The sequence below is a fragment of the Bolinopsis microptera genome, chromosome 3, assembly GCF_026151205.1.
Source record: "Bolinopsis microptera isolate Bmic1 chromosome 3, MBARI_Bmic_1.0, whole genome shotgun sequence".
NCBI classification, from domain to species: domain Eukaryota; kingdom Metazoa; phylum Ctenophora; class Tentaculata; order Lobata; family Bolinopsidae; genus Bolinopsis; species Bolinopsis microptera.
In genome coordinates this window covers 8543185-8569501 of record NC_087074.1, presented here as the reverse complement: position 1 = coordinate 8569501, position 26317 = coordinate 8543185, and the positions used below count along the sequence as shown (strand labels likewise).

At 38.6% G+C, this 26317-nt stretch overlaps 1 protein-coding gene across 4 annotated transcripts in view; it reads right to left on the bottom strand.

Annotated features, from left to right (window-relative positions):
- Window positions 1–2764: 2764 nt before the first annotated feature.
- The window catches only part of LOC134813402 (serine-rich adhesin for platelets-like), an 87503-nt gene continuing 63950 nt past the window's right edge, over window positions 2765–26317 (bottom strand). For all 4 annotated transcript variants that reach the window (XM_063821141.1, XM_063821143.1, XM_063821142.1 and 1 more), the window contains 10 exons: window positions 12437–12530; window positions 9881–10011; window positions 9579–9696; window positions 9005–9156; window positions 8610–8876; window positions 8203–8411; window positions 6446–6611; window positions 5243–6281; window positions 4805–5062; window positions 2765–4593 (listed from right to left, as the gene is read on the bottom strand). In XM_063821141.1, coding sequence (XP_063677211.1) covers window positions 3551–4593; window positions 4805–5062; window positions 5243–6281; window positions 6446–6611; window positions 8203–8411; window positions 8610–8876; window positions 9005–9156; window positions 9579–9696; window positions 9881–10011; window positions 12437–12530 — 3477 coding nt within the window. In that variant the 3' untranslated portion in view covers window positions 2765–3550. The remainder of the gene's footprint in view (window positions 4594–4804; window positions 5063–5242; window positions 6282–6445; window positions 6612–8202; window positions 8412–8609; window positions 8877–9004; window positions 9157–9578; window positions 9697–9880; window positions 10012–12436; window positions 12531–26317) is intronic.

Below are 26317 nucleotides of genomic sequence, written 5' to 3'. Positions count from 1 at the left end.
TTAATTGTATCAGTTTATGGCTTTAACGGTACCCCAGTCACAACACTTTATAGCAATCTACTAGTAGTAGTACTTACAGCCTTCGTGTACATTGTACGAGCTAAACAAGTGATCATACAATAACCAGATTTTGTAATTAAACCATTTCAAGAACCTTCTGAGGAGGATCAGGAAAGTAACACTGGAAGCAGCACAGAGACCAGTCCCGTTGGCGTTACCGAACAATATGCTTCAAAACAGGAGTCCTACTCCTAACTCGAGATTGTTAAGGCTACATTTTTGTAAATTTGCGAAACAAATTTGTTCCATGCACACTTTGGGAAACCTTCTGCGATCTTCACAATCAGAGATCAGAGATGTATAAAATATTAACAATGGCTATAAGTATAATAAACGTGAATACAAGTACAACCTGAGCATCGTTTTATTTATAAATTAAGAATTTGAAGTTATGAAATCGATTTTTTATTGTAAATAGAGTTGAGTCTTAATGCTCGTATCTCGTTCGTATCTAGAAAATAAAAACCTTTATATTTCTTTTTGATTTTAGCATCTCCAATAACTATTCGAAACCTGACCCTGGAATTTTAAACAATATTACCGAGAAGACAATTTACAATTACACATATATTTTGAAAGCTCCTGCTAAAACAAACTTTTCGTATCTCTTATATGTTTTAAAACAAATCTCCCTGCAGATATTACCGAGCTATTCTCCGTACTTTAAATCGCCACTGTAGCGGCCCATTTGATGTCATCAGTGGCTGTTTCAATGAAAATCATAGTTCGTATCTAGTGACGTCATAGGCAACGAAGTATCTCCGCTGAATGCCATCATGATATTGATAACGATAAGTTAAATTCTTCGCGGCCTTTTTTTTCTTCATACTATTGCTATTTCAGAGGACGATGAGAGCAAGATGGAAAACAAGTTGCTAAGCTACAGAAGTTCAATCTAACTGCTAACAGACAGACCTAGTACCTACTTCTTCTTCTATCTAGCTCGAAGAGGATCCGAATTTCTCAGGAACTCTAGTTTTACAAATATTTTAGAAGAATAGAACTATACTGTACTTATCACATAATCATATAAACTGACAATACGTATCTACTTCGGTTCAAGTGCAATGAAACCTTCTGCTTTCTATACTTTTAATTTTAGGTATAATCTTACGAAAATAACAGCAAACGGACTAGTAGTAGTAATCTTAACAAAGGTAGTTTGTATAAATACAGAAAAAAAAGTAATTAAACAGAAAAGAAAAAAATACATGAATTTCGATTAACTTTGTATCATAAAACTGGCAATGTTTTAATAATCAACTGTGAGCATTTATATATATTTTCCAGCGAGTTTAAAAATTTCCTCGATAGTTTAAATATGTTTTAGTTGACATACGTTGCATGCCACTTTTCGCGCGTCTCTGATATTTGGGATACGTAACATGTATCAATGTTTTAGTTATCAATATCATAATAGTTTAATGGAAAATGAAATCAAATTCAATTTTTTTTGCTGTGTTATTGTGTTAACCTTTAAACTGTTTCACTTTCAATTATGATGATGTTTCGAGCTCAGTGTTATGTTAAGGTATTCACTTTTTATTTTTACTTCTTAAATTTATTATAAATTTTTATTAAAAATGTTTAAAAAAAGGAAAAAAGACAAAAATTTAAAAAAAGTATTTCATGATTTTAAATTTACATTTAGCATTTCCGTAGCAAGAAATGGTATGTGCGGAAATGTTTCGATAGAGATGATAATGCAAATATTCTTATGCAATACCATTACCCTTGCTATTGTGCCTATGAGACAGTATATTCTTATGGTGCGTTGCCGTTTAGACAGTTATATGGTTTATATATCTATAATTTGTAATTAGTCAAAAGTTAAATTAATTAAGAAATAAATTGACTTAATACACCAAAGATTTGGTTTTCGACAACATCAATATTTATTTATAAAAAGCATGCAAAGCAACTTTTAAGCGTTTTATCGATAATAGAATTCTAATAATAATCATTGATTATATTCTTTTTTCCCTTCTTAATAACTGGTGTGATTACTTTTACTTATTCGCACTCGATCGATATCTGATATATCATACACAGTATGTTATAATACACTGCTCAATCTTCATTTAGTATAATTGAAATCAGTGTTCCGTTAAATTGGAATGACATATTCAAACTAAAATACAAGCATACAAATGTTATGCAGGATGATGCAGCATAGTTTTACACGGCTGATTATTTATCTCTTTAGTTTGTAAACGAAAACTGACAGCCTTTATAATAAATTTTTGTATTCAAATTTAAATTCATAAGTTATTAATAACGCTCGGTGGTAACGAGTATACATGTCTAAAATATTCGAAATCTTACTGAAGTCATACGAGAGTGTTCGCTAACAATAACTGCAAAAATCCACTAAGTTTTGTTTTTTATTATCGGGTTTATCTTGGTATCTACAAATAACATGTAGTCTTCATATTTCATAACCACTGATGACTTTCGATTTGAACTTAATAATAATTGTTCAGTGGCAATACTAAGGCTTACAATGAAGAGTAAGGGTTGAGGTCAATAGAGCTTAACCCTAACCCTCACCCTAGAATAAGAGAGCTGACTAGTGTCTACCATGATTAGTGGTAGTGCTTCTTGGATACTGTACGGATTTGGTCTCACTTATTTCAGTTATGGTTATACTCATAGTCCAAGTCGTGCTAGCTGAATCATGATAAACAAAACTAAACACTTGTAATTTGAGGTTAAACAAAATATTTAACGAAAGAGATGAACATAATATCAAAGATGGTATCAAAAATAAACAAATATCAACAAATTCTTTCAAGAATAAAATCAATACACAATTATCACTAGTTGGCAGGCGCCTTCTAGTTCCTGGAATCTTTTGAAATATAAACGAAACTTAAAACTCTTATTGTCGCTGATTAAGTTTTAGGAAATCCGTAATATCACTCGTTTCGAAGCAACAAACTCGACATTCGGAACAAAATTTTGAGTAAAACTGGCGAAAATAAGGATACAGCCAAAATGAAAAATCACTTAAATTAATATTGAAATCAAGCAGTACAGGTACATAAGTTTTTGGGACTATATGATTTATTAATTTTTATGACGACAATATACAGCCGATTAACTTGTTCGTATTTCAGGAAACAATCATAAAATAATGGAAATGATGCAGGATGCAGGATGCAATGTTGATTTACTCTTAGTTTCTATACATACTTATTAATCACCCAAAAATGCAAGGAAAACGTTTCAATATCATTATCATTCTCTACAACAAACGTTTTAAAGCATAATCAACTGCCAATTCAAACAATAAATTAACCAAATATGCCTACTAGCGTTCTGTTTACAACTTTTACTGTCGAAAACAATGTTAAAAACGATAAGAATTTAGCACCATAGGGCCTTCGATACCTAGCAGAGGAAAGCTCAACCCCCATCTACTCCCATATTATCATTAACAAAAAATTAATTCTATCGATAAAAATTAGATAATCCAACAGTGGGAGTATCACCTTGAAGGCCTCGGAATTCCACCAGAGCTGGGTTTTCTGAGGCCTGTCGAAGATGGGGTTTTCAACCCTGATTTAGGAGCTGGAAGTCCAGATTTTGGGAGTTTCGTCTCGGATTTGGGCGGTTTTAAAATCGATTTAGGAGTGTCCGTTTTGTCTTCGGTTCCTCTAGATAGCCTACTTTCGGATGTTTTAGACGAAGTTGACACAGTTCGTAGTTTGGAAACAGAACTAGCTGGAGACTGGGCAGAGGATCGAGATGGAGATCTGATTGAAGATGGAGTAGGAAGAGTGCTGCCTCTAGATTTGGCAGGAGCGCGTGGTGTTGGAGAGGAGGAGTTGGAGCCAGGTAAAGAGGACGTACCTGAGGTTCTTAGACTCGTGCTTCTCTTGGGGACGGAGGGTTCATCACTCCCTGATACTGCATTCTGGTAACTCGGGGAACGCAACACTTCAGGAGCTATTTTCTTAGTTCCTACTGATAAGCGCCTCTTTCCTGTGAGAGTTTTGCTTGTTTCGGTTGACAAAAGTCTACGTCTCATGGACCTCTCAGTAGGATTGTTCCTACTCAGAGAGGACCTGGTTGTAGCCGAATCACCCGAGTCTCTCCTCACTGAATCTCGATCTCCAGTAGAAGAAGCTACTGATTCTCTAGAAGATGATCTAGATCTGACTGTCTCCCGCGAGGCTGGAACCTTCAAACCTGCTGGTTTTTGAAGACCAGTACCCGAAATAGGTCGAGCAAGACTCCTAGATGGTCGGGGCAGAGTGTTGGTCTTCTTGGGGGCCGCAAGTCCTGATGATGAATCACGTGATGTGTTTTTTCTGAGGCCAATACTAGGACTACTGATGGAAGTGGCGCTCGGACTGGCCCGGGGTCCTGGTATTCCACCCTCACTGCTGTTTTGTCTTGATCTGGTCAGTTTGGTCTGTTTAGGAACGGTCTTCTTCTTTCGCGGTAAGGTGCCGTAAGGTGATGTTATTTTTGAGTTTCGTCCCTCTGTTGAGGTTGGTCTACTTTTAGGTAAGCCAGAAACGTTATCTGAAAATAGAAAAGTGTTAAAATAAACGATATAATAGGATGAATAAAGATATTGCAAAAACTTCAACTGTTTATGATTTTAAGCGGCATACAATATAAAATTAATCCGTTGTTAGTTAGTCTAAATTTTGACATAGATACAGTAGTTGGATATGATTGTACGATCACGAGACATAGTACAAACTAACAAACACAAAACACTCCGACTTACCACTAGATCGAGAAGCAGTACATTTCTTAAGTGTGCCATTGCGAGATGTTCTAGGACTGGGAGTAGCTAGTTTGGTTGGTGGCGCAAGGCCAGAAGGTCGAGCAAGTTTACTGACAGGTTTTCCAGCTTTAGGTTTTGTGGCAGCTGGGGGATTGTCAGATTGGGGACTTTCACAACTGTCTATGCTTGATGTTACAGGACTTGGCAAGTCTGCCGCAGAGTGGTCAGTGTATTTGTAACTTTCATCTTCTAAACTTCCTGAAAAGTATTGATAATCAAACCAAATGGAAAAATAACTCTGTTGACTGGAATTTACGAATTTAATAGTCAATTGGTTTTAATTAATTGATCAAAAATTCACCAATATCGTTGAAAATTGAAAAAAAAGGGAGAGAGCAAAACAAGGGAGAGAGAGAGAGAGAGAGAGAGAGAACAAACCTAGTTTCAAAAGCAGTTGATCAGGGAACATCCTGTGCTCGTGTTCCTCAGTTGCTTCTTGGAGGATCTTAGAGGTTCTCAAGAGAGACTCCTCCAGCCCACTGTCCCAGGTCTCTAATTTATCCAAACTGGAAAGTCTGGACACGTTAGAGTGAGATGGTTTGGGTGTATCCTCCAGCGTCTCGGATACTTTGTCTGAATCATCGGGTGTTGATGACGGTGGATCAGAAGAGGAAGTTCCTGAAGAAGAAGAAGAAGAAGATGAAGATGACGGGGAGGAAGAGGTAGGTCTTAAATTCCGATCTTTTGAGGGGACGTTTTCTGTGGCATCTAAAATTTCTTTCTCACTGATATGTTCCAAGGGTTCCTCAGGAGACACATCTTGAGAGACGATGTCGTAGCTCGAGTGTGAAGGGTGTGATTCTGGCTCTGAAACTGGAGTAGGAATCTCTGAAGGCATATCAGATTGCTGGGAATTTCCACTCAGTCTGTTCAGATTTTTAGGTTCATCTAGCTCTTCAAGTTGATCCAAAAGATCATCGAATGGGAAATCTACTGATTGATTGATTAACAGATCATTGCTACTGCTAACTTTTGAGGACGGATCCCTCTCTGAAGAGTCTGCGCTGTCCAATATTTCCCTTTCCATGCGCTCGAACTCTCTGTCTGAAATCAACTCCAAACTCTCCACTTCCGGAAGAAGATTCGAGGTATCAAATCCTATTGACCCAGAAGACTGATTAGAATTTTTAACACTGACAGGTTCGGGCTGTTGCTCCACCAACTCAACCTCTGCAGGTTTGTCAGCAGGCTCGGAACGAGGCTGTCTGGACTCCGGAAGAGGGGGAAGCTCTGCGTAGTCCTCGTCCTCTTCCTCAAAATTAGCTGCCATCTCACGGGTCGTGAGCTTTTCTCGATTGTCTATTTTAGAGTTGATCACGTGATCGCGAGGTTTCTCAGGTAGGTCAGGTGGTTGTGAGGCGTCGTGTTCGTCGTATTCTGGTTCAACTTGCTGCACTTTATCTACCCACTCTTCAACCTGAATTACATAATCTTAGTCAGGGGAGAAATTGAAATTCGGAATATCTAGGTAGGCAAAATACAGCACAATATGGACTGTCAAATAATCATAAGGACTATTGCAAATTTCAATAGATCCAAGAACTAAAAATTGTGCGCCAACATGCCTTACAATGAACTTACCATCTCGTTAGCTTGTCGCTGAGGGACTGATGGAGGCACGTGACCCATATTAACATAGTCCTCGTACTCGGAACTGTTTCTGTTGCTGTGATGCTTGCTAACATTCTCGTACATTCCAGACCCAACACTGTTTAGACTTTCTGCGCTCCCATACCCGGATGTGAAACTGAAAACAAGGATATGTTTATTGATTGACTTTTAATTGGTTTATGAGGTTAAATTCGCATTAGAAAAACTGAAATTAACAAAAGTAGATCAAGAATAGTGCTACTGATAAGAAGGGAACAGGCGAAATATTCTTAAAATAAAGGAGACTAATATATATAAGGGGTGAACTGAGTGACAGATGACGGTATAAAGTCTAAACGAAGGGTAACTAAGGTTTCTTGTGTGGTCCACATCTGAGAGACATATTTAGTCAGTATATAATTACTATGCAACATGTACCTGCATTTGCTTGGTTTGCTTGGAGGCCTGCGTATACTGATAGAAAGTTCGTATTGTGGCATATCGGCCAAAAAGATATTATCAACTATACAAGCCCAGCGAAACGTAAAGGAACGGCAACAAAAACAAGAGATTCCTAACAATATCAACACGTCTGCCACTACTACATCGCAAGCTTGCTGCCACGTTTCACTAAGTAAGATCTGCCCTATCGTGACTCAGAGAAGCAGCCCAAGTTAGCTCAGTAGAATTTGAGGCGGGCAAGGAGCGCGGCGTGTTGACAGAGAATCATACCTTCACAAAGTTTCCAGGTAACCTAGCAACAGGTTGCTATAGTACAAGCATGGTCCGGTGAAAAGCGTCATGGAACGTCATGAGCAGGTGACGATGACATGAAGAAAGGTTGTTTTAAAGCCAGGTGGTATCTTTTTTAAAGCCAGGTGATAGCAAAATAGCAAAACATGTTGACATGTGTCATAAACAGCAGTTTAGTCAGATCATCACAAGCGCTCTGAGGTCATTCCTTACCCCTAGTGAGATCACATTTTTTTCCCTACTCTTGCCGAAGGCAAAAAGATCGTAGGGAATAAGTAATCGGGTTTGGATATATGAGGTGGCCCGACGGTCCTACGGTGTCGACAAAAGTCTGCTCCTTCGCAATATAGACCACTCCCCTATAATTGTGTGTATTGGAAGCGTCTGTTATGCTGCGCGCGACGCTAGCCACGTGTTAATTAATTACAGTGAAGTTCCTCCTTCGCAAAGTTATTTTCCGCAATTTTCTGGATTCATTTATTGTTGATGCGCGCGGCGCTACAATGGTCAAATAAATCGTCAATTTTTACCATGCGCGAATCCCACTCGTTTATTATTTTTTCCAGTCACTCTTTTCACTCGAAAGAATTAATGGTACAAAATACAAGTACATCGTGTCGTAGGGAAAATAGATCGTGCGTGGTTTAACCGCGGCGAAATTCTTGTTAGGGTAAAAGATCAGAATGAACTAAATATTTGAAATAAATACAGACGGTGAAGAATGTGTAAATGTGTAAAAATGACAGGATGAACGCCCAAAAATGACCAAAATTTGAAATGAGCTGTATTAAAATTCCTAACATTTTGGACTGTAAATTGCAACGTGAAGCATTAACTAACTAAATTAGTCGGTGACAGGCCACATGACTTCATTCTTGAGCAAAAGATACGAAACTGAGAGGGGACATTCTCCTGGCCCACACTACCGCCTAAAATATACCCCTATCAGAGAGGGGCTATCCTGCAGATCCACTTCGTCCCACCCTTAAACTTACCGTTCAGCAGGTAGACTCTGACTGCTATTATCCAGTCTTTCAGCGCTGCTGGTCGTACAATAGTCGGAACTCTCGTACTTTCTCCCGAAACTGTCTCCTCGTGTTGACGAGGAGCCGGTGGCGGTGCGCGACCGAATCGTCGTTGCCATGGTGAAGCTTGCACACCACCTCTCAAAGTCTGTTATGTTTTCTGTACCCAGTGTCAGGGTCTGATGGAGAAGGGAGTTCAGTTAGCATGTTAATTGTCAAAATTCCCCGGACTAATCAATGATAATTGATAGCACTGACTTTCATAGCAGACACGTCAGGAGCAATTAAAACACAGGTCAACTAATTAAATACAAACAGAAGAGCAGATAATAGGTACGCTGTTTAGCAACTATCAGGTAAACACACAGATAACTCACAGTGTCCTGATTAGAAGGTGTAATGAGGAAGCGGTAGATGTTATGAGCGTGGTCTGTGGCGATGTCTGCTCCCGACAACTTGACCGAGTTGAAGGGGAGGGCCGAGTTTTCTGAGTCGTAGAGCAGGAGGTTGCTATGGTGCCGGGCACACCACGAGCAGATCCAGTTACCGTCCACTAATCTGAAGAGGAGACCCTTGGTGTGGGCTATCTCCCTCATCTTGCAGGCTGGGATGGGTGCTGGTGGAGCTGGTTCACTTCTGGGGGCCTGGGAGAAGATGATGCTAGGTTAGTGGAGAGGTTCTTGATTGTTTATAAAACATGCCAACAGCTAGATAAAATAATGAGCGCCTACAATCAATGGTTTCTCTCTACATGTAAATAAGATTAAAGTACCTTGTTATGTGAGATTTGGTCTCTTATAGGGACAGGTTTACCAGCGAGCACCAGGAGCCACGTGTCATACTCCTCCTCACTCTCCGCAGCCAGGAACAACTCTCTGGCTATCTGGGTTGATATTAGCCGGAATGCGTACGGTTTCTTCAGTTCTAAGGGGAGCAGTTGTTAGGATAAGCAACTTGTGTGATCTTGGTAGGTTTATGGGGAGTTATAGGAGTGTGACGAGCACTGGGTTTGGTAACCACAGCTCAAACCATCCGCCCAGGAATAGTGAAACCAAAACAAACTCAACTTATATTTTTGTGGTGGTTTCTTAGACTGTTAGTTGGATTTTGGGTATAGTAAAGACAGTGGATGGATTCACACGTGTTGGTGTTAATTTGGAAAGAAACAGGGCGTTGAATCCGTAAGAGTGGTAAAAATAATAATTCGAAAAATAAGCAGGATCTTTTCTAACAGACCAAAGATGGGCATTAAGCAAGGTCAAAATATAAGAATCAGGGAGTGCTAGGCAGTACATGCGCCACAAAGCTAAAACCCGGAGTAGCTCTCAGTTAAAGTAAGCTTGTACCTGAGTCTGGGTTAACGGAGATGGTACTGAGAACAATCTCAAAGAGGGGTTCTAGATTCTCCTCGCTCAGCGTGATGTAGAGGCTGTGTTTAGTGACGAAACAATATCTTCTTGTCCACTGGAATAGAGAGAGGTTAAAAATAGCACGAGGTGAAATACCAGAAATATACAATAAGTAAGTGTTAGATAATCAGTTTATGTAAGATGTTTAAAGAACCAACAGTGTGTACAGTGAAAAGTTAATTAAACCAATTAGACTAATTTAGAGGCTACTTTTAAAGGTTAGTTCGAGTTCCAATTACCTGGAACATGTGTGTCTTCTCCCTCAGATATCCCTTGTATTCTGCAAAAGTGATCTCCTCCTTCACATCTTTTATCTTATCTACCGTGTTTAGTGTTATCGTACTCCCGTTCATGGAGTTGCTTCTGAAAGCTGCGGAGGAAGAAGGAGTGACGGACACGTTTTAAAGTAATTTTCACTTTTTAGATGTTTTAGAGTAATTTTCACTTTTTAGAGGTTTTAGAGTAATTTTCACTTTTTAGAGGTTTAAGGCTCGATCGAATTTCAACCTCAAGTTAACGGCGTTTATGAACTTGTGAATGGCAACATTTTTAATTTCAATTTTAAACTTTGAGAAGTTTAATCCAGTGTTAAGCGCTTCGTCTCACTTAGAAACTTCCTGATGAGTAGTGCAGTCAAACACACGCAACATGTGAATGCTAAAACTTCAACCCAGCCAAACCCATTCATCTTAGTTTTACTAGGTACTTAATTATAATACACAACAAACAAACAAACGATACGCAAATGTTTGGGAAATATGTTATTTACATTTTACAGTCGTCACATAGAAATCTAACATAACAAATGTACAGAGTGGAGTACAAAAGCTAGAGTAAGTGCCCAATGTTCATCAGGAAAAAAACTCGTCACACCATTTGTCATTTGTACCAGACCCTTTTATGTGTTTAAACATTTGTTTTGATCCTCACCTCGGATATGACTTTCAGCGTCATCCATATTCCAATCTACAATCCTAGCTTTTGATAATGATATACAGTTTTACCAATCTCGTTATTCGTTAAACATGTGTCTAAATATGTTAACCTAATGGGATATGTAAAATCAAACAACCGAGAAACAATAGAAAGACACAGAGGATAAAGCAATTTACTGGACAAGTGTCATAAACTGTATACTGGCACTAACTCCACTAAGCAACTTAGAGGAAATAGTTAAGATTTTTGTCCGTTACAAAAAGGCCGATAGCAAAAGCAGCAAAGCGAGGCTAAAAGTTCAAGCGAGCTGAAATTAAATATACAGGCTCCATATATATATGGAGCCTGTATATTTAATTTCAGCAATATATATATCTGATTTCGGATGTGTGCGAAGAAGCCTACAATACTGCAGCACTAACTCCTACGTAATTCATTCCAGCAGGTAACAACAAGTTGACATATGACAGGACTATATTTATACGTTCACTCCTCATACCAGCTTCACTGATATACACGCCCTTTTGGAAACTGCAGCTTCTTGCTCGTGCAAGGTTACAAAACTAGGGTTACAAATACAGGGTGTTTTGAAATTCCTGTGTATACTTTTAACTCGCGTGTATTTCTAAACTAATGGTAAATAACAGTTGTTGCAATGTTAAACTCTGAGTCCAACCATAGCAATAACATAATTTAAAAGAATGAAACCGCTCGTTACTAAATACTTTTTCGAATTTCAAACTATACCCACAAAATATGAAACTCTCTGTAGATGATTGAAAGGGATACACAACTAAACAGAACAGGGAAAGGAACGAGCAACTGACTATGTAATGGTGTTAACGTGAGGACAGATCAGGATATCACGTGTCCACCTCATAGACCCCTCTCAAACAGACAGTTCCCCCTCTAACCATCAACAAATCACGTGTAACTACACTACTGACCAGCCTAAAAAACTCCAAAGCAAGAACGAAAATGAATAAAAAGCGCGCTGTTGCCCGCAGAGCAGCCCTTATTTGTAGCGAAGCGACCGCGGTAAGCTCGAGAAGTGCGGAGAAGTCTAGAAAAGGACATGTCACCTGTCAGATGGTAGCACCCAGCACTGAACTTATCGATATAGTGTGGCAGTGTTATAAGTGTAGTGTTATATATGGTACTGTCACCTAATAAAACAAATACAGAGACTAACACTACAACAACTATCCCCGGCGACAACCATCTAACTTAGGTTTTTACAAACTTTAAACAGGGGTAAAGTATAGTATATAGTAGTACATTGGTCGTTGGAGTACCGGGGAAGATGCCTAGAGGTGGGGAGGCCGTATAAGGTAGAAGAGAATGATGTATCTAGTTTTAGCATCAAGATACCTCTTCCTTGTTAGTAAGGGTTGGTATTTATCTCTGAAGACAAATCATCACTTCATCGAAAACGTACGATTACAAACGGTGTCAAACTAATCTCATCAAAGTTTTCTAATTATAATTCTAGTGATGAATGTATTAATTAAGCCGTGCTGAATGTACTAAATATGAGGCGGTGGTTCTGGGCGGTACACGAAATTTGATATACGACGACAAATTATTTTTCAGGACACGTACAATTTGGAGTAGGAGACAAAGTTCGATGATTAATTTTACTCGGTTAATAAGATTTCCATTCATCAAGTTAGGGAAGAAATTAAATGTCAGACACCGAATTATAGATACGAAGTCACGAGTATCTACGGTTATAAATGTTATCGTGCGATTTGAAATTAAATTATGAGATGAATTAATAATTCTCTAGCGAAATCTTGAGAATTAGTGAATTAAAAGGGTAAAAGATCGTCATGCAAAGTAGGGATGGCGGTACTCACATTCGAGACTGTCGTTACTGCAACACTTGTTGAGGGAGAATATCCATTTGTCACGTGATTCCCGCGTGTGAGCTGCAAACATCATCTTTTCATCCTGCCAAAGTACTGGTCAGATATTTAGATAAAATGGAACCGAATCTGATGGAATAATAGCAAAAGAATCAGTGTCAAGAGCAAACAATGTTGAACAGATTGAGAAGGGAAGTTCTCGTTTTCCAAACATCAGGACAGTTGGACAAAGTTAACATTGAGTACACAAACGTAAGACTGTTACACTCTTGGTTAGTTATAGTGGAACAGATGAGAGACTGCGTTTATGACGAACGAATGATATTTACATACGTCAATCACCAGAATAATGTAAATATTATATATACACAACACACCGTAACTGTTTTAAACGTTTTCTGATTTTCTAATTAATCTCTGAACCACAAAACGGACACGCCCAAACACCTTATTTAGCAGCTTAGTAAAAACATATTCTGCTAACCACAACATTGCCCACATTGTGCCTCTAACCTTGATTATTCCTAATATTACTATATCCAGCATTTCCTCATATTCTAGAAATATCTAACAACTGTTCATAATTCCTGGGTTTCTAAGATAGTTACTTAAACTGTACAGTATACAGTATACACACATGTTTCATAGGATCTATATTTCTATTGAACAGAATTTCAATTAGACACAATTATATAATTGTTATTATCAAGCAACTTAATTAAACTAAACTAAATTAAAACCAAGGGACTAAACTAAAAACAAGAGACTAAACGAGTAGAATAAATTCAGCATAATGAAACATAGTCAGCACGCTAACTCCAACTTGGTCAGGTCGGCTACTTTCATCAAGCTATCAACAAATCCAAATTTCCCGACGTACACAGAGCGACCTCTGATTGCTCAGATACACAAGTCATACTGTCACGTGTTATGGTAATGTCACGTGTTATCTAGATGCATGCTGGAGCACCGGTACTCTCAATATTTCCCTAATCACATGAATTATCATCCGATACGTGTGATTATATTGTGAAGTCTGTTGTGTTTGGACCCACCCCAACCCTAAACACCTCTAGGACACAGCGTGACGAAGTGGTTAAAACTGATCATATTTCAGGTGTTACCAACCAATAAAGTCACCTGCGCCGGGTAAAAATGTTTACAGGGAATAATGTTTCGAGGTTTTAAACTAACGATACAGATAGCAGATGAGAACATGCTGATGATAAATTAAAATGCAGACTAAATTGATAAGTGAACTGGCAGAATTTACAGATAGATCATAGATAAGATTCCTTATCAATCTGTCATAACTGTGGGACCCTGTGGGAGTGATCGATAGGTTGTTTGACGAGTTAATTTACAGAATGAACCAGAATTATAAAAATGTACTGATTGGTAGCACAAAGCCTAAAAGAAAGTGCCGCAACAGTACCGCGAACACTACACAAACTACGTTACAGTCTGCACAGACAGTTAAAGTAAACAGATACACTGTGTACACTGTGTACTAAGCACTATGTGGGTCACTACAAAACTTAGATAATTACTCTCAAAAGTTTGAGGAAGTAGTGGGTACACGTTACTATTTAATATAAATGTCACACCACTTAGTAGCTAGACTGTATACTTCATGTTGAATTAGTTTCTGAGAGGGAAGAGAGGGAGAGAGGATAGAGAGAGGGAGGATGGGGAGGATGGGGAGGAAAGGGCGAATATTTTTAAGAAATCCTTCAACAGAATGACCACCAGCAGAAAACAACAGGATTCTAATATTATACGTATAAGTTCGTTTGTTACAGACAGTTTATTTTAAAGACGGCGTCAGTTGACTGGATTTAAATTCTATTGGATTAAAGAAACATAATACATAAAGAGACTAAATCAAGCACTTGGCAGTTGGCTCCTATCCAGACACGTCAACTATTTGACTTTTGAAGCAGAGCAAAAATTACTTGTCAATAAACAGATAGTACTGGCAGCATTCGTATTTCATCGCGACTTTCGACACAAAGACTACAGCAAATAAAACTAAGAAAATATATAGAAAAAAGAGAGACGGAGGAGAAATTGTGACAAAATACTTGAAAACAGACAAATTACAACGAACAAATAAAGCTGAAAATTATATTTCATGACAGAACGGCTAAAAAATCAAACAATAAGTTCACCGGCCCCAACTGAGAAACTATCTGATATCAGCACACTCGTCCATGTGACAAAACGGCAAAGTGGCTAATATCACAGTTGCTGCCGACCACGGTGGCAGTTACCCGGAAGTGAGGGTGGAAGTGTGGTGGAACCTGTCTGCTACACTGAGAGAGATAGCACTGTGCAGAGGCACATATTAGGTGCGGTAAAAAAATCGAAATTATGCGATACCGCACCCGACTATAAAGGTTAAATGTGCGGTAAGGTGCGGTAAATTTTTACCAATTATGCGGCAAATGTGCGGCGATGTTTTCGAAATTTGTGCGGGAATTGTGCGGTTTTCTTTTGCATTTTCTCAAGGACTTTGGAAATTCTAAACGTATAACCGCCGCTCTTATCAAAAATAGGTCTGTTTATGTGTTACTGAGGGTGTAGTTCTTTACTAAGACCATGATTGAACCTAATATTGAGATTCAGTTATCTGAGAACAGTGACTTGATCTGGTAGAGATCAGGAGACAGTTATTTGAAGACGCCTCTTGATAGAGTCGATCAGATCCCATGCAGGTATCTTCTGTTTCTTGTGTGGTGAGCTTGATGATGGGTCACTGTCTGTAGCTGTTCGTTTCTTTAGGAAACGGTCCATGACGTTGTGATGTGATATACGAGCCTGGTACGGTAACGACGAGGGTTCCATAACGGCCTGGGTCACGGTCCCGAAAGGGCCTGGGTCACGGTCCCGAAAGGGCCTGGGTAACGGTCCCGAAAGGGCCTTGGTCAGGGTCCCGAAAGGGCCTGGGTCACGTGGTAACTGGGTCACGTGGCCTAGGCATGAGTTCCAAAAGGGCCTGGGTCAGGGTCCCGAAAGGGCCTGGGTAACGGTCCCGAAAGGGCCTTGGTCAGGGTCCCGAAAGGGCCTGGGTCACGTGGTAACTGGGTCACGTGGCCTAGGCATGAGTTCCAAAAGGGCCTGGGTCAGGGTCCCGAAAGGGCCTGGGTCAGGGTCCCGAAAGGGCCTGGGTCAGGGTCCCGAAAGGGCCTGGGTCACGTGGTAACTGGGTCACGTGGCCTAGGTATGAGTTCCAAAAGGGCCTGGGTCACGGTCCCGACAAGGCCTGGGTCAGGGTCCCGAAAGGGCCTTGGTCAGGGTCTCGAAAGGGCCTGTGTCAGGGTCCCGAAAGGGCCTGAGTCACGGTCCTAATAAATAAAAGAGCCCGACTTTTAAAATATTTTGGTTTTCACATCGAAAATCTTAACGCGAAAATTTCAAAATTATGCGAAATTACGCGGAAAATTCTAGATTATGCGGAAATATGCAGAAAATTACAAAATGTGCGGAAATGTGCGGAAAACAATTAATTATGCGGAAATGTGCGGAAAACGGTAAATTGTGCGATCCCGCACCCATCGCACCTAATATGTGCCTCTGGCACTGTGGCAGTGTGTGGTGTTCCAGAGCAGCTGGAGAGACTGATTGCATTTAAACAGACAGGGGATGTGACAAGTTCCTAGTAGTGCTCTCTCTCTCACCCTCTCTCTCTCTCTGATAATTAGTAACAGAACTATATGACTATGAAGTTGCTGGATTGTGGGGGTTTCTCGTTGCATATGTAATTTAGAATCGGACTAGGTGGAGTGATGCTGTGGACAAGGCCGTAATTTGTAGGTGAGAATTTTAAACTAGGGGAAAGCTGGTGTGACTGTCTCAGTTGAATTTATAAATGTTGTAAATTCAGCAATAAAAGGTCGGTATTTGGATTATCACGCCCCATTCAACACTCAAAGATCCAGCCAACGCTCGAAAATCAAAATCATAAATTCTGGCAAAGTAACAAAAAGCTCAAAACATTACCAAAGCGACCAACCCTACACCCGTACAGCAATACAGAATAAGGGATGGTAATTACGGTGCACTGATTACTAAACTTAAAACTGTCACACAAATCAATTTCCCACGGCAGAAGTGATGAGTTGCATGCAGTTCTCCTCCCTACTAGGATAAAGTTGCAATGATGTAACCACAGGAACAACACCAGATCCTTCACCCAAAACAACAGATGTTCCGAGAGATCAAAGCTGCATGTATACCAGATACAACAAGATGACGCAACTTCACACAGACACCACCAGAGAAGCGCAGCAACGTGTCTTTGTGATGTCATGTGTGTGAAAGAAGCTCACACCGTGTACACAAGCTCTCGTGCAGCTCACTTATGAATATTGGCACCGGCTCAGATAAACCAGCTATTATTGTTAGCTCTGCAGCAACATTGAATCTTGCAAAAATTTGCAGAGAGTTTAGAGTCTGCACACCTACACATAGCCTTCGTCTTCAACTGTATAATAGTAACAATGACTCACTACTACTAGTAACTATTTAGCAGTCTCCAACAACATGGGAAAACATAACAACCGAGAAATTTATCACCGTTTATCCCTTTTTTGAGCGGATAAAAAGTATAGAAATTACTGGACTCGCGTTACTATAAAGACGAACAGTGCGGTTACTCGTCATTATCATACAACAGCTAGGGAGATTATGGCGGCCAGGAGGAGGAACAGTGTAGGTGCTATCGTTTACAAAATTGTCATTCGTCATGACAAGAAGTAAAAGAACAGTCAAGATTTTCGATAGTTACTAACTAGAAAACGATAAGAATAAGAATGGTAAGTGGAACTGGTTGGAGAAGATATAACTATCTGTTGACAAGGAAGCAGGAAGTGGAGCTGAGATCGGATACACCCACATATCAGATCAGAATTCAGAACAGTAGTAGAGGTTATGTGGAGTTAATGAGGGAGTGGCGCTGAACAGTTAAAAACAGAGATACTAACTTGTGATAATTAGGTCTCATTAGACGCCTGAAAACTTATCAGTTGAATAATGAGTCCTGGTTACCGATTAAACAGCGGATTAAACACCAATCAGCTGGACAAGATTAGGGTAAGATTGGGAGAAGCTGGGTTGCATTTGAGCGGGAAAACGAGAAGTATCGGTTTCAAAGAATCGGATCATCAGAACAATTCCGAGGTGGGGCAGAGTTAATGAAGCGACTAAAAGAGAGAACAGTGCAAGGTATCGAGTGACCGAACAAAGCTACAACGGCACAGCCTGAACTCTCACACTGCACTAATAGAACGACACATTGCTGACATTCCTACCTACCGTGATATCATCGGCACTAGTTCTTCAACGCAGGTGAGTTCACTTGGACAAGCTGTACTTGTAGTTTGGATCATGCAGTACTAAGCTTGATGAATGTTGTGTGCTGCAGGTTTGGGAAGAGGTTTGGTGACTGGAGTATGTGATCTAATTTATACTTCAGATCGAGTCTAATCTCGCAAATGACTTGATAATGGTATTCTTTAAGTTATGAAGCAGACTGAGGGGCGATGGCATGGGTGGAGTGGTAATCAAATGGTATTTAATAAGTTTTATTTGATCAAATATTAAATATTATAATTAACAGAGAGATTGCTTGGAAAAGAACAATATGTTAATTACCTACAAAAGGGGGTATTTATCTGCTTATTAATATGTAATGACGTCTTCTGGAAAACTGTTAAGAATCGGTAAACATTCTCGACTGTTTTGAAATGGATTTCAAAAAACTCCAAACGTTTTCCGGCACCTTCAGCCAAGATGTTGCAAATTTCAAGAAACACAATTTTGAAATCTGTTTTATCATTGTCGAAACATAAGGATATAAAATCCAATGTACAGGGTGAGTTGAAAATAGTGTGTAGAATGTAAAAATCGATCATTTTTTTAACGAAGGAGCAAATTTTGAAAGGTGAATTGCTATCAGTTCATAAACGTTACAAATTTCATTTTTGCCTCTCATTTGATTCTTACTCATAATTTGGTTGATTTTTGGCAGTTTACCAAAAATTCGTAAATTCGTCCTAATGGGGTTCTCAAATCGCGTGCCCTGAAAATCGAGTCTAAAAATCTATCTTCTCCTACATTTTGACAATTGTCTTACACGTTATCAACATGTCATAGCTAATAAAGGACGATGGATTGAGCAAATTATTAATTATTAAGTATTTTTATTGTATTATTATAAAATTTATATATTTTCATTACCTAAATATGCAAAAATTAAGCGGAAATTTCATTTGTCAAAAAAAATAGAGCCATTTACATTCTACACACTATTTTCAACTCACCCTGTAGATACAGTACAAGAAATTACACATGAATTACGATACTTTCTTTGTATATTTGGCGATCAGATATAGAGCAGCTTCATTATATATTGGCCCACAATAAACAATATTTTCAGTAAAAGGTGGGGGTACGGTGTTCGAATCACAAGATTCTTGAATCAGGCTTTATATATCACCCTTCTACTAAGCAGTAATTCATACTTAACTTGTAGACAGCCTTTATTTCAGTTGCAGTAATCTTTGTTACTGTGTCAGTGTCGCGTACTTGATTGGATCTGTATCCGATTGGATCTGTATCCGATCTGTATCCGATCTGTATCCGATTGGATCTGTATCCGATCAATCAAATACCTATATGTAGTATGTACATACAGTCCGCGTATTTCTGAAACCCAAATCTTGCGCTATAGTTGGAATAGCCACCAATTCTCAACACAACCGGCAGTGGTCATCTACACAAACCGGGTTTCGAATGGTTTGCTTAGCCATTCGGCCACCGAGACCCCGAGAAAAGAGCGATTTAGCGATATATAAGGCTCTAGATCACCCATATAAGGAATAATTGGTGAGGTATACGTTCTGAGGGGTCATTTTGACATATGATACCGCCAGGGGTATTTATAAAATTAAGATAAAATTGCTGGTTACTCTTCTGTGCCGTGTTCAGTATTTTCAATTAAATTAGCAGGACACAATCCAGCTAGTATAAGCCAGAAATCTGATATTTTATATTACACATTCTGATATTACATGTCAGGGTTCATCAGACGTTCAGAAGCCTAGCGATTATAAAATTCAGATAACATTACTGATTACTCTTTTATGCCGTGTTCAGTATTTTCAAGTTAATTAGCAGTACACAATTTGCCCCTTGTAGTCCAAATTTACATTCCTCATCGCTAGAATTCATTCCTTAGAATAAATTTTCCAAAAATTGTTCCAAATTCTCCCTATTTGTATGTTGCACCATCTTTGAGAGTGTGATCTATTACTGTAAGCATATTTTTCAAAGTTTGCAGGACTTTTCCTTTGGCCCTTAAATAGTTAAATTGGCACAACAAAATCTTGCTGTATTTATCATTTCACATTGCTAGATTTCAATTCTGGAAGCAAATTTCCTGAAATTTTTTCGAGAGAATACAATTTGCATCCCTTTTTCGAACTACACTTATTTCACAAGAGCTGCTTGCAGGCCCTAATATGAATTTAAAATTGTATTATTTTAATCGTTCTTGAAACTGTGTTTGAAAATGATCTCTATTGCCAAATTGCTAGGCCTTTTTACACGTTTTGCTGTTTTTGAAATTCAGGCTGTGTCCAAAGCGCGTGCTAAATTTGAAAAACCCTAAGATTTTGAGCATCAGAACACAGTTAAGGCAATTTGTATACGTTGACCGGTGCGATATAATATCACTTGTATGCTTGTCGTTTTGATGTTGGTATAACCCAATTTCTAATATCAAAGGCAGCTTTGCCTGCAGCCTGCTAAGTACGGAAAAAGTGAGCTTAGCCACTCGTCCTAATAATTGGTAAATATCAAAATTTGAGAAGGTGGGATACACGGCTTCCCAATTTCCCCTAACTACTCCAATACCAGTTGTCGTTATAACATATGTGCGTATTGTATCAGTATACAGGCAATGAAACATGAGCGTATTAGTATAATAAATGCTTCATTCATTCATTCATTCATTCGTTTATTAATAGTATATGTTATTCGAATTATTGCATTAAGTTTGTTTTATCATTGTTGTTAACTGAGCATTACAGACGGCATGTTCAATATTAACTCGCTCGTTGATTATTACATGTATAATTAGGTGCTAGGAAAAAATCACCTTAACAAATATGGTGCATTTGACATCTGGGCAAACTATCTTAGATACGTCAAGATTATCTAGATAGAAGAGTTAAGATATTCAGTGTAATTAAATATCTTCTTAGTCTTTAGATGTCAAATCAGGATGAGGATGGGCTTTATAACGTAAACGAGGACCCTCAAAATAATACTGAAGCACAAGGTGAGGCTTAATTTGATCTAAAAACCTATAATTCTAAGTTGAAGATAGACAGAGTGATATAAGATCCGATATTTCATCAGAAATTACGGTAGTATACTCGGTTATTGTCACCTTTTTACAATTAATTAGTCGCAGTGATTCACAGGCTTTATATAGAAAATATGGATATTTAGTATGACTTAAAACTAAGATATTGATATTTAAACATTAATCGAGGAAAACTTTCAGGCGAAGTGAGAGGAAATACTTTCGATTCACAAATTGCAGTGTTAGATAATAGCTATGGAAAACCAGGAAAAAAGGTGCTCCGAGCACATTGCAACGAGAAATGGGATGGATCCTCAGTTATGTGCCCTCCAGTTCCTAACCAACAGCGTCTCGATCTAATAACGATTGATTCTGCAGCGATGTCCGAAACTGAACGGCAGGATCAGGATATGCGGATGGAATATGAGGCTGAAGTCACTGTTTACAGATTATTAGAGAAATTGCGGGAGAATTGCGTTGTTCTGCATGGGGTTGAGTTTAAACATTTACTGTATGAACAAGTTTTCTCATATCACAGCTGTACATCAGACAAGTGCCGTCGATCGGGTGATCATGCTTGTCATAAAGAAAATCGGGGCCTCGAAGGAGAGACTGATTTTCTTGTAATTGGAAAAAATTATTTCGCCATTATCGAGGTGAAGCACTGCAAGCCGGAGAACATTGAGCAAAACCTTCGTAAAGGTAAAAATCAAGCAGATAAAGCTGCAAAATTTCTTAAAAGAATCATAGAGATATACGGAAACGACGCAGATATGAACCCAGTCTTTCAGTTTTATGCATTTCCTTTCTTACAAGAAAACGAAGCCAGACAATACCTCGAAGACGCACTGAATGAAAACACATGCCAAAACCCTGTGAGAGGAGAACAATTATTGTTTGAAGATGTTCTCATCAATTTCCATCCGTGGTGGATGAAGAACGTAGAAACGCGTGGTCGAGGATACGAACCCATATCTGAGAATGTGAAATCTGTCGTTATTGGTATAGTAGGTACCGCAGAGAGCTTTGATATGGGAAAATGTATCATCAAAATTGATGAAAATCTTCGGAAGAGCAAAATAACTCGTGAAAACAAGAAGGGTCGCCCAGTTCTCAACAATGCTCAGGTCCACGAGACATGCAATGAGATGAAAATTCTCGGCATTAGCTACATTAGAGATGACCAAAAAACAGCTTTAGATTGTGATGAAAAAGTTGTTATTCTTAATGGACCAGCAGGAGTAGGAAAGACTGTGATTATGTTGACTAAACTGATGCAAATGGCTAAGTACCCAAGTGTCAACAAAAAGATAGTTTTGTTCACAATCGGTAACCAGGCGGCACTTTTTCACGAGAGCTGTATCATAGCAGCGGGTATTGCATGCTATCTTAAGAGGATTAAGAACGATACCAGAATCGAGGACATTGAATCGCTGATACAGAGCACTTCCGAGGACAAAAAAGTTCTAATTTTTTCAATCACCATTTTCTCGTTCCCAATTGAGTTTTTAGGCAGAATCAACGCAATGGTGGAGTTACTAAAAGATCAATGTATCTTTATGGATGACGTACAATACTTTATTGTACCAAGCTCAAAAAAGACATCACTCGAGTACTACTCTAACGTCTCCCAGAAATTCCAGGAACTTCTGAGGACTCTGAGCGAATGTTCATTTGCTCGTATTGCCATTGATGCAGCCCAACTGTTTTACTACCCGAGTTCAGAAGGTGGTATATCAACCGTAGCGGAGGCTCTTAACAGCATTACAGCTCACGCAAGGATAGTTACACTACAATCCAACTTAAGAAACTCTTATGAAATGTCCCGGCTGTTAGCTGTCGTTAGAGAAGACCTGAGAGGTGAATTTCCAAACATAGACCGAACCCTGATGTCCACACAAAATTTCTCTCATTATATACACGGAGCCAAACCGGTCATTCATGTTTTGTCATCCAGTCAACGTGCAAAACTAAGTGATAAAATAATCAGCGTCACCGAGAGAGAATTTGGGCTGCTTGGAGTTGGGGCGTTAGGAAGGAGAAATACAATTGAAAACGATAAAGTTCGGGTCCTGGAGTTTAAGAACATAAAGGATTTTGAAGTAGCAGACAGTCACAAAATGAGTGAAAAGCTTAGAAACATTATGAGTTCAGGGACTGATATCGAGATGATACGAAATTGCTATTCTAGAGAATGGGCCGCAGTAATTGCATTGATCTGTCCTTGTAACATGACATACAAAGAGTTCCTGTCGCGGGTTTATCTTGCTGCTTCAAGAGCTCGTGTCTACTGCTCCCTTATATTTTTCATGAGAGAAAGTAAGCCGCCGCCATTTTTCAGCAGATTTTTGGATAGTGTAGAATCTAGCGATACAGCGATTATTAAGAAATATAATATATATAATATAAATATATATAATATAAATGTTAAACAGGATTCGGTTAACTAATACCTACCTAGTTATAGTTATCAGTCGTTGGTTACGGGCTATCACAATACTTTAATTGTTTATTAAGTTCAGATCAAGTTTTGTGGTGTTTTTAAAGTTAATACGTCATGTTGATTGTTTTCGTATTGATTTTAATACTGTACCACATTTTCTATTTTTTGTAGAAGTGTTTTTCATTGATTAATATTTTTTCACTGTTCTATATACCATTAATTACCCATTATTTTAAAGTATGTATCATTAACGTAAAATAATGTTCATTATGTTATTCTTTCTAAATTATATTTAGACGTAAAATTCAAAAATTATAACAAAATAATTATTCATAACTGTGTAAGCTATTATTTGTTCGAACTCATACTGAATTCCTATACGTCGCCATTATCCATACAATAAATTTGCACAGCAGTTTAAATCCATTTGCTGTTCTAGAATATAAAAAAGTTTTGGGTTTGTAATTTTAACACCACACTCGGTCTCGAACCCACAACCTCCACCAACTAAACAAAATATGTAACTCCTTTGTAGTGTACGCAACTCTTTAAGTTGATCCACAAAAAAGTGATAACAGCCACATTTACCGTTTTGACGGTTGGTATATTTAACCCGGGTTTTTCAAGGCGGGGTAAAGCTCGACTCCAGAGGCGAATAGCGTGATAGCATGGAGACGACTGACCCAGTACAATAGTACTAACAGTATGGGCTACTGCAGCCTATGACTAAGACGGAATATCAAGGCATATACTATAACATATTAAAGTAGGTCATTCGCTACGAAATATGAATATTAATACCCTGTATGGCTGCATTGGTGAGGATCAAGTTACATATGATGGAGCATTATGCGTACCTCTGTATTACAGCGTTAACATAAACCTCACACAAGGTGGCTCAGTATTTAATTGATGTTGGAATTTCAGAGTGAATGTAAGTGTGTGTGACCCCTCAGAGGTCTCTACATACCGCACGTAGTATTGTGATGTGGTTTACTTTGTTCTAGTTACATTCCATATCAGTGATTCATTCGTATTCTAATTGTACTTTATAATTGTGATATAGCTAGGTAAGTGTTGTATGCTCATCGAAGTAAAAACGTTGTAAAATCTGCTAAAAAGAGGTAAAACTTCTGTACGTCCTAAATATTGTACATTAATTACTTATTCAGCATAAATTTCTTAATCATCGAGAAATTTCGTTCAAGTGGATTTGGTGACAACACATTTTTATCTAGAGAGGATCCTGCGTCAAAGGAACCTCGTTCACGATATTTCCGATATTGAAAAAAGATCCTCGGAAATTGTATCAATTGCCAAAATTCGACTCAGCCCTGGATTGTGAATATAACTTATATTTTATCCAAAGCTAGGGATAGATCGAGGCGAAAGGCCATGGAGGGTGTGCAACGATTGTTCTGGAACATTGAAGAAATGGAGGAGAAAATCAAAAACAAACACGCATTGACAGCCGGTAAGTAATATAGAGTATGCCGTTCAGCTGTTAAATAGATAAGCAGTAAAATAAAAACATTATCCGAGTAATCTTAAAAATAGAACATCATTCTTGCGTCGCTCAGTAAAAAACGTGCATAACTTTCGTCCCTTCTTCCCTTGAGTACTGTTTACTTTTCAGATGAGTCGGTATTTTACATTCAGGAATTGTTTGGAGAGACCGGAAGAAAAATTCTAAACAGATACTGTGGAAATGAATGGGATGGATATTCTATAATGATTCCATCAATACCAAACCTTTCCAAACACATCGACCTCATACACAGAGACAAATTAGACATGAGTGAGAATGAACGACAGGAACAAAAATCATCAATGGAGTATGAAGCGGAGGTAATAGTTTTTCGGGCACTGGAAAGAATGAAGAAACATTGTGTGATTTTGCATGGGTTTAAATACGACCACCTTTTGTTCGAAGCAGTCTTTCCTGATCATGACTGTACAGCCGGCAGATGCAAACGAAAAGAACCCCATCATTGTCACAAACAGTGCAGCGATCCGGAAGGCGAAACTGATTTTCTAGTGATCGGGAAGAATTTTTTCGCGACATTTGAGGTTAAACACTGTCGATTAGAAAAGATCGCAAAAGCAGATAACCTCGGCAAGGGCATCCAACAAACAGAGAGGACGGAAAAGTTCCTGAAACGGATCATGGAGCTAGTTGTTGGATCTCCAAAGCCTATATTTAAGTTTTGTACATTTCCTCTAATCAAAAAGGAGGATGCAGAGGGATATCTAGCGGAATATCTAGCGAAACACCCACAATCAGACACTCAGATTCTGTTTAAAGACGATTTTCACAATTTTAACTTGTGGTGGAATGTTGACATCGAAGGTCAACTTCAGCTGCAGTTTACTACACCATTGAAAGAAGAGATTAAAGAAATTGTGACTGGTCTTAGTGGAAGTTCAACAGATGATCAGTTTGGAATTGATGTCAAAAACATAGACGATAATCTTCGTACCAGTAAAGTCACACGTGAATTTAAGAAAGGGGGAAAAATTTTGCACAACAATACCGAGGTCATCACAGCTACTGAAGAAATGAAAATTCTAGACATAAAATATCTTCGAGAAACCCAAAAGGCTGCTTTAGATGATCAAAGTGACCGTTTGCTGATCAACGGACCAGCTGGAACTGGAAAAACTATAGTTCTTCAGACAAAATTGCTCAATATAGCAATGGATGTCTCTTCAGAGGAGAGGGTGGTAGTTTTCTCGTTTGGACATAGAGCCACAGCTGCCTACATTGAAATAATCAAGAGAGCAAATCTTCAGTATTATTTCAAGAAGATTGGAAATAACTTAAAAGCAAATAGCCTCAGTAAAATAAAAGAAACTGCAGAGGAGTCCTCTGAAAAGATCTTGTTATTTTCGATCACTATCATTGACTATTCACGAAATTTTTTGGACACTTTACGCCAGATAATAGAATATTTCAAAGACTGCAAAATATTAATTGACGACATTCAGTGCCTTTTGACCCCAAAGTCTGCAAAGTCATTTGAAGAGCTTATCGTTAGCATCAACAAGTGTTCATTTG